Below are 16,349 nucleotides of genomic sequence, written 5' to 3'. Positions count from 1 at the left end.
CTTCTTATCTCTTGTCTTGTGGTGTGGTACATGGAAAATCAATTCTGCCATTAGATTTGTTAAGTTTTGGATACACATTATCACCTGTTATATTTGCTAAAAGTATTGTGTTATATTTAGATTTCGTACCATATAACTCAAAAAATATTACTTAATTTGAGAAATTGGATAAGAGGACTTGAAAAATATTCAACAGTTGCTGCGTATAGACTGTAAACCCATTTAAGTCGCAACGATTTTACAATTGTACACTCTGGTGCCGCCCGTCGGTAACCAGTAGTAAAGAGGCTAGTGGCACGTGAAGTCGGTGCTAAGTTTTAGGATTCAGATTTTAGGATTCCAGACCAAGTAATTGGTCTGGAATCTGGATTTTTCTCCTTTTGATCTCTTGTTAAGGACACCTTGTGATGCATTTTTGAACAGAAACTAAGCCACCTTTGACTCATTTGGCACCTCTATTTCAAAACATATGGCTATAAACAGTATATGCTATTTACATTATGCATAATGTAATAACAATGATCAAAACACCATATACGCATAAAAGGTTTGTTGTGTAATCAATTGGGAGATTTATTCATCTACGCTGGAAGTTCAATCGGCCTATAAAACTAGCAAACAGAGAAGCAAAAGCTATAGGATAGATGGCAAGGACAATGGCTGTAATGGCCAAGTGATCATGGTCAAAACCAAAGCAATGTTTCAGAAAGGCAGCTACTGTTTTGGTCTCCCCAAATACCGTAATTTCCTTGTCTATATCTCCGTATTGGGAATTTAACAAACCTTTTACTGTCCAATATATCCAATATGAAGGTATTAGGTAGTTGAACCATTGCCACCACTTGGGAACTTGCTGTAAAATGAACAACAGAACCAAGTTTTACCGGAATGTACTAATTGGACCAAAAACAAATCTAAATTGTGTTATTCAATTTTTACCGGTTCAAGAATGAAGAACCCAGAGAAAAGATTTAACATGGCGTGGTAGGCTGATGACAGAATTGCTGCTACCATGTAGTTTGGTGTCAACAACATAAGTAACATTCCCAGGTAGTTATAATACAGCAGCGAGCAGAACATCATATAGAAGTAGCAAAAGATCTTATACACTGATCCATAATATTCGACCATAGGATATGTAACCATGATGAAAATTCCTGTTTGGAAGAATATATAGGGAACCTCAGCTATGATCTGAGAATAATGACATATAATTTGAATAAGATTATCATGACAGAGATGATGTATTGACTTGATACTTAATTGAATGAGCTGAAAGTTTTCCAGAAATTTCACCTGCCCTAGTGCATAAGCCAAAGGAGAGTACATTCCTGCAAATCTTTCCCAGTACATGACAGTCAGCTCTGTTTGAACATATGGTAGCACTAATGTGCAATTAATTAGGCCAGAGAAGATCACAGCTGCACTCAGTGAACCATGTATATTGAACAAATTCTGCTGGTTACCACTGGCAAATGTGAAATAAATTTAGTTATATATCTGCAAAATGTTTGCCAATGAAAAACTTTATATCTTACAGCACTATTCATAATTTCTAAACAGAAAATGAAAATGAATGCGAATGAAACAAATAATTTCATAGAATTCAAAAGTTTTTGATGATAGGTAATGACCTAATATACTCTTTAAGGCTTAAGCTCTAATGGTTTGCTACATATACAAGGATCAAATATACACGCTATAGAAAATGAACTGAGAAGATTTAACGCTGGAGAACATCCTTTCCAGCTTACTAAGCCTGTAAAAGCTATCCTTCTTACTCATATGATTTCCTGCCACAGCTTTTGCTTATATTCTGCATATCCTTATGAGAAAATGAAAATTAATACTATTGATAATGCTATGAAGTGAATGCATTAGACTAGTTGAAGTGATCTGCTTGTGGTAAATGATAATATTCGGGCTTTCCTCAATTGTTCTCTCTTATATATTGCAATCTGACTTTCGTACAGCTAAATTGACAGAAAAATTAAAGTTAACAGTAAGTATACTTACATTTCTTTCCCTTGGTTCCAATATATTACACCAAAGAGTAAAGATAAGATAAACGCTTGCGTGATACGCGTCAAATTTTATGAGGGACTTCTCCAATAAGATAAGTTCTGTTTCCAAAGGCAAGACTTAAATTGTTCCCAACCATTTTGTGCAAATTGGGTTGGAAAATATAGATCACTTGAGCCTGGAGGTGACATACCAATGTCCTTGCAATCTCTTTGTTATTCCTAGAAGTCAGGTAAGAGAAAAATTTCAGTTGAAGATCTTCATCAGAAAAAATAGCATTGAAGCCATTCCACATATTCAGTGAAAGTCGAATTTTTCCAGAAACACTTTCAGGTAGATACCATTGTTCTACTGCATGTCATATATGCAATGCCACAGAAAGCATTTGAAGTGTGACTGGGTGGTTTAATATAGTACGTGTTCTAGATGACATTTGTCTGCACCAGTTTGGTCTCTGTGCAACCACAATGAGATTGTAGATACTTCAACTGATAGTCAACATTGAGCCCTTGGTTTCCATAAGAGGTGATTCTTCCTGGCTAGATCCCAATCTCTCTGTAATCTTTCCCATTTTTCTTTTAAATTTGCCTCAGCCAAATTTAAACATATGATATTTAGTAGCCAGTTTGAAGTAGAGAAGATGGAACTCACTCGTATAAAGCAGAATCTCTGTATATCCGGGCTAAATCTACGCCAAGTTGAGCTTCAGCAGATTTAGAAGAAACCTCTAACATCCATGTTGCCATCAACTGTACATGCATCTTTCATTCATCAACAACATTATCAAACAAAGCTAGCTAAGCTCAATCATTCAAATGTAGGAAAAAATCTCCGAATTTCAGCAATGTGCTGAAGGGCATATTCATTTGAGCCATATTGTAATCATGAGGGAAAGCTTCAAATTTTGAAGAAAAAACTTGGATACATTTGATATAAAATGTGACACATATTTTCTTTCTTTCTTTCTTTCAGAAACTTGAGAACATTCTATTTGTTCACTCCCTGAAGAGAAAATTAAACAATAAGTGGGAAAGTTTTAAAAGATCAGGCAATCTCTCAAGAACTCAGATTCTACTGTTGAACTAAGCTGTGCGGAGCATTTTATTATCTTCTGTCACGCGTGCATTTATAATATACACAATTAAAATCCAAACTTTGTTGTGATCCTTTATACAAAATGACATGGGAAGTCAACAAAAGATCTTGCTTCTTAACCAGAACCAAAGTCAACCATTGTCTTAGCATATGAAAATATATTAGTATACAGAGTTTGATCTAGAAATAATCGATGCGAAATTTACTTGAGATTACATACAAGAAACTTAATTTTGTTTGAGAATTATTAGTGCAACATATTTTACTGAGCAATTATTATTAGTATTTTTGTATTGTGATACTTTCTATATGAGAATCCTTTGAAAGGAGCAAAATAGGGTGGCATATTTTCATCCCACTATTTTTATAAACTTACCCTACTTTTAAAAGATATTTAAAATAAGTTCACATTATTTTTAATAAATAAAATTCAACAATTTTTTTTACTACCAATCAATTAAAGCCTTCTTAAAATTTTTTTTCTTACTCAAGCTTCTTTGATCATTAAAGTTGGCTTATACAAATTTTATTTGAATATTTTACCCTTACAGCATAAAATGACCCAATTGCCCTAACAAATATGTGCTCTTGTATCCAATAATTTAGGTATTTAATTTGTGCCTATAATTTAATTTATTTAATGAAATCTAATAATTTTTAGTACCTTACATGTAAATGACATAAATTTGTTAGTGTAAAGATATTATATTAAATTTAATTAAATAATAATAACCATACTGATAAAGTAGAATTGACACATCATTTAAAAACAATGAGTTTTATATAAAGTTAAAAAAAAAATGTTGAAGTTTGTTGATACCAAACATTTGACCTTACAGTAATAGTTGATAAAAGGCATGTAATAGGATATGTGAGATTGATGCCCTCAAGGTTGCCACCATTAAAGAGCTCCTTGATCTAAGGATATTATCGGTAAAGACCCTTTGATGTTTAAGTCAGACATCATGAGTAGCATCATAACACTTAGATAAATAATAAAACAGAGAATAAGAGAAAAGGCTTGGAGGATATTATACCCAATTCCCAGCCCACACAGCCCCGACACCCAGCGGCCAATATACATTTTCTTCTTTGGTCTTATCTTTGAGTGGTGACCTCTTCATATAAGAGCAATAATAAAAAAATATAATTAAGTTAGAAAATCTTATCTCCTATCTTGTCGGCTTTGAGTTTGGTGAGGATTAGAACTTGTGTTATTTTAATCTATTTATATTATTAGGATTTGCTATTGGATGTGAATTCTCGAGCTTGGATGCTCATTTATGTCATCAGGTTTGGTTAGGTAAAAACTTATATATAATAAAGTTAAAAAGTAACGTTGTGGTAATTTTACCTTATAAAGGATAAAATAGTCCATTTAAATTTGGTTAAAGCAATCTTAGTAGTCTAACATAATAAAAATAAAGCCACAAAAAAAATTAAATTAAGGTAGATCTAATTAATTAATTCTCCAAAACTCTTTTTTATTTGAAAATTTTAAAATAATGTGAACTTTTTTAATTATTGTCTAGAAATGGGGTGGATTTACAAAAATTGTGAGGTAGAAATATTGCCACCCAACAAAATATAAGGTTAATTTCAAATTATCTCTCGTGAAATGACAACTTTCAAAATATCCCCATACTATTATAAATCTCAACCTATCACAATTTGTTTAAAAGATAGGGGAAAAATCGAGGTAGATTGATTAATTTTTTTTTTTATCTTCTTAACAAAAAAAAAGTAACTATTTTAAAATTTACAATAATTTAGGAGACATTTTAAAGATTGTAATTTCATGAGCGGGTAATCTAAAATTAATCCCTATATCAATGTGATATTTGTGTATATAAACTATAGTTAATAACATGGACCAATCACACATGGTTCTCCATGCAGCCCTTGGAACCAGAACTTTGTAAGAAAATTCAACTTTTAACTTTGTCCACCAGCCCTTACAACCATCCTTAAAATGATGATGATGCGACAAGTATAAGGTTGTTCTTCAAAATTATATTTAATAATCCATCTGTCATAAGCTTGAATAAAAAATTATCGAAAAGTCATTCATGTAAATTAACTACTAAATTAGAAAGCTTTAAGGTAACAGACAATCTATCACAAGCGCATACAAACGTACTGCAGATTTGAACACGAGATTTCTTGCTCAAATAGATTATAATCCTCCGGATCTGAGCTCTCTCAAAGTTTTAAAGAATTTGTTGGTATGTCTTTTAGTTATGGTGTATAGGTACATCAAATTTAACTTTCTATATTTTTATTTATTAACCATCAATCACCATATGTATTTTTGCTCAGTGAGATGATCTTTTTTATGCTCAAATTCACTTCAATACCATATTTCACATATAAGGTGGAGGTACAACACAATCTAAATTGAAAGAACTGAGGACTTTTAAGAACATGTTGTTTGAACTAATTACTCAATGGTAACTACAATAAAACCTTGATTAATTAATGCTTATTAATTGATAATCTCAATTAAATAATAGTTTTTACAGACTTGGGACCAAAATGGTAAATAAATAATTTGATAAATTTATAAGATAATAACATTTTTGAAATTCATATTTTACTATAGAACCTAAGTAGTACTATATATAATTAATAATTACCTAATTTAAAACTAAATCCTTATGATAGGTGTCTGTGGTTTTTGTAAAATAAGTCCTCAATATTGCTTTTTTTTTTTAATCCTCAAAATTGATTTCAGTTTAAATCTTACATCTAACTTTTTGTAATGCAAAATTCGAATAGCATTATCATTTTCTAATATAAAATTATTCAATGTCAGTATTGATATAAGCGTTTCTTTGCATGAGATATGCTCTATATATCATCTTTAAAATGAAAAAATAAAAATACTACAATAATCTTAGTACTAACCATATAATGTTAATAATTAATATTCAAATATAACATAATATGTACCTAATTTAGGTAATTCAATACTATAAACATGACTATATTTTCTAAAATAAAAAATATCTTTGTAAATTGATAATTTATTTAGTAATAGATAAATTAATATCATTAAATTAATAGATTTTTTTTTATAGTTCAAGGTTATTAATTTATTGAGATTTTATAGAAAAAAAATTGTCTTCCATAACCATATGATGTATTAAACCCCACGGCTAACAGACAAAAAATATAATTTCTAATATTGAAATCTGTATTTTTTTGGTGTTTTAGTGACATTTTTACTTTAATAAAGTGAGAATGTCCTCACTAGATAAAGACTATATAATCATTCTCTAATGAGGATATTCTTAATTTGTGAAAGTGTGAATGTCACTAATAAACAAAAAAAACATATTTTAATATACTAACATATAAAAAAAATATAATTTTTAATTTATTAGAATATATATTTTTTATATTTTAATAATATTTTCATTAGAGAAGGACCTTTGAATGTAACTTAATTGGTAGTAAATGTATTTTACACATGTAGTCATTTAAATTTAAATAATAAATAAGATCAAGATATTGATAAATAATTATAGATGATATTTCCCATCTCCATCCAACTCTTATAATATAGAAATGAAAAATGCGTGTCAATGACAAGGACCGCTCAAACAGATTTCATTAAATAGACGTGTTCAATTTCAACAAGCTTCAACCGAAAGTTCCACGTTGAAGCCAGTGCAGGGCCCCACGTGGTTAACCCATAGCCTACTGGCATGTGCTCAAGATGCATAGGGCTCAGCGCAAGTAGAGATGACAAAATACTTCACGGGTTTGGAGCTCCAAGGAGCCCCACTTCAAATGAAAATTTTTTTTAATAACTTTTGGAGAACGGGATAGGGATTGGGAGAAAAATAATCTCTAAATTTTTAACGGGGTGAGGTTTAGTTTTGTACTCTCCGCCCCAATCCTTATTATGTATAAATATGTTTTTAATTCTTATTTAATAATTTTTTATTTTATCAACTATAGTGTCAATTAATAATTTCTTTTTTATTTTTATATAATATAAACATGATATGAATAAAAGAAAATCCTATAATATAATTATTTTTCAACTCTAAAACATTGTTATGTTTTCTTTTCTCTTTTAAGATACTGCTCTCTTCAAACATTTTTCAATTTTAATAGCATTTTAAGATATTGTTTCAAACTTTTAGAGATTTTTTAAAAATAATTTAAATACTTTATAATATGGTAATGATTTTATTTAAGTCTCTAATTTTTAATATACTAAAATCATGTATTTATACCTACTATAAAATAGGCAAATGGGGAATGGGGTGGGAATGGGAAAATCATTCCCCACATGGGAGTTTTCCATCCCCACCCCACTAAATTTATTGAGGAATGAGGTGGGGAATGGAGGTAATATTTTTTAATGGGGTGGGGAATGGGGTAGGCCTCCCCACCCCCACCCCACCCCACCCCATTGCCATCCCTAGGCTCAAGTTTCTTTTAAGGCAATTCCTAAAATATAGTGGTGGGTGCATGTATTTATCTGCAGTTGTGCACGTTTCCATTTTAATTGTTCATACTCTTATTTTCAAGTGATTTTTTCTTCTTTTATAGTTTTCAATTTCTTGGTATGTGTACAGGTCTATTTAAGAAATCTTATTAAACTTGTACGGGGAGGTTTTTTTTTAGAGAATGAAAATTGTCTTTTCCCTTCTAATCAATTCATATTTCTTCCCTCTTTCTCTGACTTTCCTTTCTGAAGTGAAAATTACTTATCAAGTGGTATTAGAGCATCAAACGATCCATGGCCACACGCAATAAATCCAACGTTGAATTTCGTGAAGAAGTTCAAGAAATCCTTACTCGACATGAGTCCAATTTTGACCAAGTTCACGCCACCCTTCAAATGATCCTTACCGAACTTCAATCCTTACGTCTCTAACACACTTCCCAGGAAAGGGAGATCAGCCCATTCGCCACAGCTCACATCCCTTCACACCAGCCTACCTCACTTTCCACCTCCAAACCAAATCGGTCCCATACCCAACCCAAACTTCCTTTTCCAAAGTTTAGTGGTGATGACCTTGCTGAATGGATTTACAAAGCCGAAAAATACTTTGATTTCCAAAACATTACTTCAGAACAGCAAGTCCAATTGGCCTCTTTCCATCTCAAAGGAATAACACTCTAATGGCATCGTTGGCTAACCAAGTTCAAAGGACCACAAACTTGAACTGAATTTACCAAAGCTATATTGCTCCATTTTGGTCCAACGGATTATGAAGATCCTTCAGAAGCTTTAACACGCCTAAAACAAACTTTCTCAGTGACTGAGTATCAGGAAATTTTCGAAAAACTTTCTCATCAAATCGATGGCTTACGTGAAACGTTTTTAATTGGATGTTTCATTGTAGGTCTTCATTCTGACTCGATGTCAAGATTAAAGAACCTCGTACCTTGGCTGACGCCATTGGTGTGGCAAGATTGATTGAGGAGCGGAATTCTCTCCACCGCTGCACTGAACACTTTTCTCAACCATTACTTGTTTCCATGATACAACAACCAATTCCAAATAGTTCTACTGGGATCTTGGGCCCCCCTCTAAGGCAAACCAAACAGTCAATGCCACCACTCCTATCTAGTGGTTGACTAACCAAGAAGTACGGGCTTAACGTGTAAAAGGGATATGTTATTCGAGAAATTCGTTCATGGTCATCACTGCCAAAGGCCACAACTGTTCATGATTGAAGATCCTCCACCATTCACACCACCCGATACTGGTTAAGTGAATGGGGCACTTTGACCTTGTCGACAAGGTTATCCTGAGGGGTGGGGATTGATATGTGCTCAAGATCCATAGGGCTCAAGTTTCTTTTGATGGTCATTGTCTTAGTTAGAATAAACTATAGTGGTGGGTGCATGTATTTAGTGGTGGTTGTGCACATTTCCATTTTAAATTGATCATGCTTCTATTTTCAATGATTTTTCCTTCTTTGTAGTTTTCAAGTTTTTGGTATGCGTACAAGTCTATTTAAAAGTATGTCTGTATATAAAAAAATTAAGGCACCTGCCCTAGAGAAAGACTATATATTATATATAAACTTTCTATAGTGTAGGCATCCTCATTTTTCTTTTCATGCGAACATGTTAGTAAATTATGCCGTTTAATAGAGTTAGTGCAGACTCACTATTAAACCACACAATTTTATGGTGCATTGAAAATTGACTCTATTAAACTATATTAAAAAATTAAGGCACCCACATCTGAGAATGATTATATATATATATATATTGTTCTGCACAGATGCAGCAGATCCACCAAAATCTCCAGTCCCGAATTACCCAACTCGATTCTGAACTACGAGCTATGCTTGCCCAGCACTATTATGGCCCCGAATTTGACCAAAAGGAAAGGGAAATCAAAGGAGGAAAAGAAGAAGAATAGTCTGAAGAAGTGGATGAAAACATCATACAAGTGAGTGGTGGTGTTGGAAGTGGGATTGGTGATGGAGTCTCAGATTTGCAATGCTTTGCAATCCATTTGAGTTCTTTTCGGTAAAAGGGTAATGGAGCTGGTGGAGGTGGAGGATCTTGTGGTGGACAGAATATGAAGAACATTTCAAAGCTGTCAATGGCAAATTATTCACCACTTCTCTGATTACCAAAAAACCTATTGGTATTCAAATCTTCTCCAATTGTGTCATTTGAACCAAGGTCATCGGTTCAACCCTTCCTCTAGTGAACAAATTGAAGATATCATTGAAATACAAAAAAATATAAATTTCAGTACATTGAAACTGTATTTTTTTGCACATTAGTGTATTGAAATCTGTGATTTTTTATCTATTAGTGGCATCCTCACTTTAACAAAATGAGGATGCCTTCATTAGAGTCTAGAAAATGATTATATATGTGTATATAAAATTTTTAAATAAGGAATTCTTTATTTCATTAAAATAAGGAGGACATTAAAAGACATAAAAATACATATTTCAATATATTTTAATTTAACCTATAGGTATATTAGGTGTGTCTGTTTTTTTAGTTTATTTATTACTTTATTAACATAATGGATTCCTCGTTAGAGGAAACTTTTATAGTACATCAGATGTACTACACCCAATTAATATATATATGACGTGTGTAGTTTGATTAAATATAGGGAAAAAAGACATGTACACCCCCAAGATTTGGGAAAATAATCATGTAGACAATTAAGTTTTAAAATAGGGACACTGAAACTCTTTTTTGACCATAACACTCTTTAAATATAGTAAATAAAAGATGACATTAAATTTTTTTAATAAATACAAATATAATATAAATAATGTAATATGTCTAGTAAACTAATCATACTAAAATATTTTAAATAAATTTAGATATCTAAACTATTATATTTATTTTAATAATACATTTTTATATATTGTAGAAATTTTAAATAAATATTTGGGTTAAATACATTTTGTAATTAAAAAAAGTCACGGATTAGTAATGTTAAAAATTATTATTTCACATAATATTTGAAACAATTTAAATTTGAATACACTTATTTTAATATTATGTTTTTATTTATTATGAAATTTACTTTAATATAATAAAATATGTCTAATAGATTGTAAAATTTACAATCTATTATTTTAATATTTACAATCTATTAGACATATTTTATTATATTAAAGAAATTTTATTTTTAATATTTAAATTATTTAAATTTTATATTATTATACTTATTTTCATATTATATTTCCATTTATTATAAAAAATTGGAGTGGATTTTTTTGGGTTAATAGAGTCTAAAGGTATTATTATGGTCAAAAAGGGTTCTTGATGTCTTTTTATTAGAATTTGAAAGTTTTCATGATCATTTCCCTAAATCTTGGTGTATAGATATTTTTTGCCCTAAATATAACTACCAATTACATTATTTTTTAAAAATAAATATACACATGACATACATGCATTAATTAGTTGTAGTACCTTCGATATACTTTAAAATCTCTCCCTAATTAGATAATAACTTTATACTATTTAAATATAGTGAAACTTTCGGCGTACCCTCTCATAAAGTGACAATCTTCAAATCACCCCTCTTACTATTGAAAATATTAAGTTGCCCCTCAAAACTCATTATCTTTAATCATTAACCGCTGTTGACTCATAAAAGTACAAAAGTATCCTTATCTTAACAGAATATTCTTGGAAAAAAAAAGTGGCGGCACTGTGAGGCTTAAAAAAGTTTGATGTGTGACTAGTTATTGGAAAATGAAAAAAGTAGTTGATGTATGACTAGTCATTGAAAAATAAATTAAAAAATAAAATGTTCAAATAACTTAATGAACCTAAATAAAATGATAGTTTTCCTAAATTAAAGGAGAAGAAAAATGAAAGAAAAAGATGAAGAAAATAAAAAATTAGACATGTTAGTTAAATAAATTATAAGACATGTCATCATATATAAATTACGATAATGCCATCAATATCAAATATCAAAATTAAAAGTCATAATATCTTTATCTTTTTCATTCATTTTTCTTCGTCTTTTTCTTTCATTTTTTTTTCTCATCCTTACTCCTTTATCTTTTTCTTCATTTTTTTTTCTTTCATGTACATGACTCCAATAACATTTTTTTCCTTTCATTTTTCTCATTTTTACTCATTCCTCTTTTACTTTCAATTGTTTTTTTTCTTCATCCTTACTCCTTCATTTTTTTCTTTTCTTTCATGTACATGACTCCAGTAGCATTTTTTCTTTTCTTTCATTTTTCTCATCCTTACTCCTTTCATTTGTTTGGTGAAACTCCAGTAGCATTTTTCTTTTGTTCTTTGATTTTCCTCTTTATTTTATATCTATATTTTCTTTAAGCACCTTTACAAAATGAAAAAAGAATAATAATGATAATAATAAAATATGAAAAAAGGTAAAATATTATTCTTTTTCCATTTGTAGCTTTTAATTAATTTATTTATTTTTTAAAATAATTTTTTTAAATACGAAAAGGTAAAATTTAATCCATTAAAAAAATTAGTCATATAGGCACAAAATAAAAATATTTTAAAGTATTAGTATTAGGGAGCATACTATAAATATTTGAAATATTTATGTGTGTTTTGGAAAATCTAGAACGATTTGGACCCATGAAAATTAGTCTACCTAGGTTTGGCCTTTTTCAGTTAATTGACTGTTAGGAAAATGTATAAATACTATTTTATCCTTTTAACCATTAATAATAACAGAGAGATAATGGGTTTTGGGGAGTAATTTGATTGTTAAGAAAATGACTAAAAACTTGAAGTGCTTAAACCGCACGGTTTATAGGTTTTTTGAGACGTTCCCGCACTTTAAAACTTCGGATTAGAATATTCCTATATATATATAAAAATTAAATTCATAAACTCAATAAACTGATTAATTCTGTGGGTGGTTGACATTAATAATGCCAGCGACGACGACCTAAAAATTTTGAGCAATAAATTACACTTGTACCAATTGCAGATGATAGGCTTCCCAGCATTCTTCAAAAGCTGAAGCTTTTTCTCAGTTGTACATTACAATATTTTCTCAAGGAGGTACCGTTAGAGAAATGTCTATGAGGAGTACTAGCGATGATCATCAGTTGACAGAAAATGGTGAAGATGCTATCGAGTCGGCTAAAATCGAGAGGCTGCCAACTTTTGATCGGCTAAAATCATCACTGTTCAATAAGGAGAATGTGGAAGAAAATTTTGAAATTGATGGCAAAAGGAAGAAGATGATTGATGTTACAAAGCTTGAATCTCTAGAAAGGCATGGTTTCATCAACAAGCTCATCAAACATGTTGGAAATGATAACCTTCGGTTGTTGCAAAGGATTAGAAATAGAGTTGACAGGTACGTATAATCGTATATACTTCATAAATGCATGCATTTATAATACTCTCATCTCGTTCCGCTCATCACAAATTTATTTTCTATACCAATCAACTTCCCAAAAACTTTTAAGTTTTTTATACGTAAATTATATTTACACTCACAAACTGCCCGCGCCATCTTGTTTAGAATTAGATAACTCTACTATGACACAGCGCGGCCAATTATCTGAGCCTAAATTAGGTCAGATTTACCTCTAAATAATTGGAAGATTTTTATTTTTATTTTAAATTTTACACAAGGGAAACTTACACCCTACCCATACCACGTGTGTAGAAGGGATTTACAACAAACGGGTGTATCGTCCAACAATAACGTGATATTGAGGATTCAAAAAACACGAAAATATGCATATGATAATAAGGTGAAGCTCGTAACAATAAATAAAGAATCTTTTTCGTCCATTTTTTATACGTACATCATTATATGTGTACAAGTCAATTAAAATTCATTTCTTTTGAGTCGTTTCTTGACTTGAATTTATTAATTTGCGGTTGCTATACAATTACCTATAGTATAAGTGAGAAGCTGAGTGTGAGGGTAGTTCATGGGAAGCCATTGCCTGCGCTATATGTAAGTATATATCATGACTTGATTACGACTGCTATAGAATAGACACTTTTCCTTCGGATATGTTGAAAAAATAATCAACTGTTAAAAAATAATTTAGTGTTTGGTGTTGAGAATAGTTTGAGGGATCAGGCTACGGTGCAATTGTGGTACCGTGCCACAGTTGCATCCAGTCGTTGGATGTACTTAGATTGGTGAGGTCCACTGGCATCCAACGGCTGGATGCAACTGTGGCACGGTAACACAGTTGTACCACATGTTTCCCATAGTTTAAGTTGCAAAAGTATTATATAAATTGCGAATTTTTAGTACTCTTCTAACAAAGTAAGAATGTTATTAAAATACAAAAAAAAATACAGATTTCAATACACTAATTTTTTTTCTATTAATAGTATCCTTATTTTAGCAAAATGAATTTGTAGGGGACATTAGGACAACAATAACTTATAGGTCATATAATAGAAGATAACTTTGATAAGGAGAAGTTCAAATCTAGAAAAAATCTTAATTCTACTTAAATTGGCTTTTGAAGACAACTTTTAAAAACAAAATGTTTGAACTAATTACTCTAATATAACTGCAAAAATTGTCTTCCCTAACCATATGATGTCATATCCAACTTTTGATTTGCTTATGCTTTTTTTTTTTTTTTTCACTTTAAAAGGCACAGGTGAGAAAAGATAAAATATTTTTTTAGTCCCTCTCTCTCCACAATCCAAACTTGAATGATTAACTAAAAAACTACTTGAAAACCACTTTATCGAGCTTGAGCAGCTTAACTTATACATTTGTTTAGCTGCTAATGCTAAAATATTAACTACTGAATCTTTGAAGATGAAAGTCTAGACGAACAAAATCCACGCGCTGGCTACGAAGTTACTACATTAAACAATTAGATTAATTACACTCAACCCCCTGTCCTTACTCTCCATAACTAATCTCATGAATGAATGAACTTTTTCCGTTTACCCCAGTCTTCCCATGTCTGGATATATATATAAATCGTGCTCTCTCTGAACGTAGTTCTGTTGACTGTGAATGCACTTTATACATATACTCATTTGAAATTGAGTAACAACTAAGGCAAGGGTTGATGGATAGTTAGTGGGATTTCTCATTCCCATATAACCCTTACAATAATAATAATGAAAAATCCATGTAAATGATTGGGACAGATTGATCTGGTGTTGAAATTGCTTGCGGGCACAGCTTGTGTTTCCAGATTTCTTGTTTCCATGTGTATCTTGTCTGATCTTGGGAGTTAATCAATTGGTCTTGTGAGCAAAAGGGTTAGATTGAGTAAACAATTGCCATAGATTGCTCCAACAGGTAGGTGTACAAAGTCAAATTTAAAATTTAACTTCTAGTACTGTGGGCTCAATAATTAAATGAGTGTGAAAAGTAATTTGTGGTTCAAATTAATACGGCCTGCAGTCAATTGGCACTGTGAGCAATAAATTAGACTTCTTATTAATTCAATAGCTACTACGTACAAATGATAGTTTCCAGCATTTTTCAAAAGCTGAAGCTTGTCAGTGATCCACTAAAATGTCTTAAAGAGTTGGCCGTTGAGACATGTGACATGTCTATGATCGGTCGACATAAAAAAAATAATGAATATGAATAAAGTGGGTTAAAATTGAGAGATTACCTTTTGATTGGCCAAAATCATCATCCAGACGCAGCTTGCTGGAATTTCTAAGCCTAAAACCGATCAGATTGGACTAGGATTTCTCTCTTCATCTTAACTCTTCTTAATTTTTAAAGATTTTCTGTCACCTATCTTTTAATGTTAGTTTATGATTAGCATTTAATTATTCTTATTTTTTAATTTATTAACTACTAATTATGTGAATGAAATTTGTGTCAAATTGAAAGGATCTTAATCTAGTTAGATTTACCTCTAAATAATTGGAAGAAATTTTTTTCTCATTATACACAATAGAATTAATTCAGAACCATACCCATACCACATGTGTATACACAGAAGTGATTTACCACCAACAAATGGCAATAATAACTCGGTACTAAGGATATAAAAAATATATGAAATTATTCATATGTTAAATGAGGTGACAGGTAGTAACAAGAAGGAATATTCCTGGTCGATTTATATTTATATTTCAACGGCGTTCATTTCTTCTTTTTTAGTCGTTGCTTCGCTTGAATTTGTTTACGCAGGGTTGGCATAAAATTGCCTACAGTAGAAGTGAGATACAAAAACTTGTGCGTGGAAGCTAAGTGCGAGGTAGTTCATGGGAAGCCATTGCCTACGCTGTGGAATTCCCTCAAGAGCTTGTTTTTTGTAAGTATATATCTTAACTTGTGACTGGTAATAGTTGTAGACTTGATAATTCTGTTTCTGATACGTTGAAAAAAAAATCAACTCTTAAAATTTATTTAGCTAGTGTTTGTTGTTATAGAGTTTCAGCGTAGGTATTTAGTAGATTTGATTTTTTATTTTTGAATATTATGACATGAATTACATCCGATAACGTAATAGACATGAGTCGAGAGTAAAATCTCTACAAATTAATAAAGTTAGGACCATACAAAACCTATTGATTCAAAGAAGTATTTATTAAGCCATAAATTAATAATTTATTAATTTATAGATTGCATATACAATGCAACAAACATATATTTGATCAACTAAGCAATACATTCATTGTATTTTACCAATCTAATCAATTAAAAAATAATTAATCCACAAAATATAGATTAAATTAACCAAAAAATTTTAAAATTCTTAAAATTTGAGAATTCAACCCAAAACTTCTAGAAGCAATAGGCAAAATTAGAG

At 30.8% G+C, this 16,349-nt stretch overlaps 1 protein-coding gene across 1 annotated transcript; it reads left to right on the top strand.

Annotated features, from left to right (window-relative positions):
* Positions 1-12,635: 12,635 nt before the first annotated feature.
* On the top strand, positions 12,636-15,901 carry LOC127903002 (pleiotropic drug resistance protein 3-like). The gene is made up of 2 exons (XM_052443459.1): positions 12,636-12,937; positions 15,728-15,901. The coding sequence occupies exons 1-2, from the start codon at positions 12,651-12,653 to the stop codon at positions 15,873-15,875; spliced, it is 435 nt and encodes a 144-aa protein (XP_052299419.1). The 5' UTR covers positions 12,636-12,650; the 3' UTR covers positions 15,876-15,901.
* The last annotated feature ends 448 nt before the right edge of the window (positions 15,902-16,349 follow it).

Source organism: Citrus sinensis, chromosome 6, assembly GCF_022201045.2.
Source record: "Citrus sinensis cultivar Valencia sweet orange chromosome 6, DVS_A1.0, whole genome shotgun sequence".
NCBI classification, from domain to species: Eukaryota; Viridiplantae; Streptophyta; class Magnoliopsida; order Sapindales; family Rutaceae; genus Citrus; species Citrus sinensis.
The sequence above is the reverse complement of the archived record's forward strand: the minus strand, read 5'-3'. Positions and strand labels throughout refer to the sequence as shown.

What these genes read in the sequence shown, in the direction of transcription:
- LOC127903002 (XM_052443459.1), top strand. Translation starts at nt 12,651, where the DNA reads ATGTCTATGAGGAGTACTAGCGATGATCATCAGTTGACAGAAAATGGT. An exon ending in ATTAGAAATAGAGTTGACAG is followed by an intron (nt 12,938 to 15,727) that starts GTACGTATAATC and finishes TTGTTTACGCAG; the next exon opens with GGTTGGCATAAAATTGCCTA.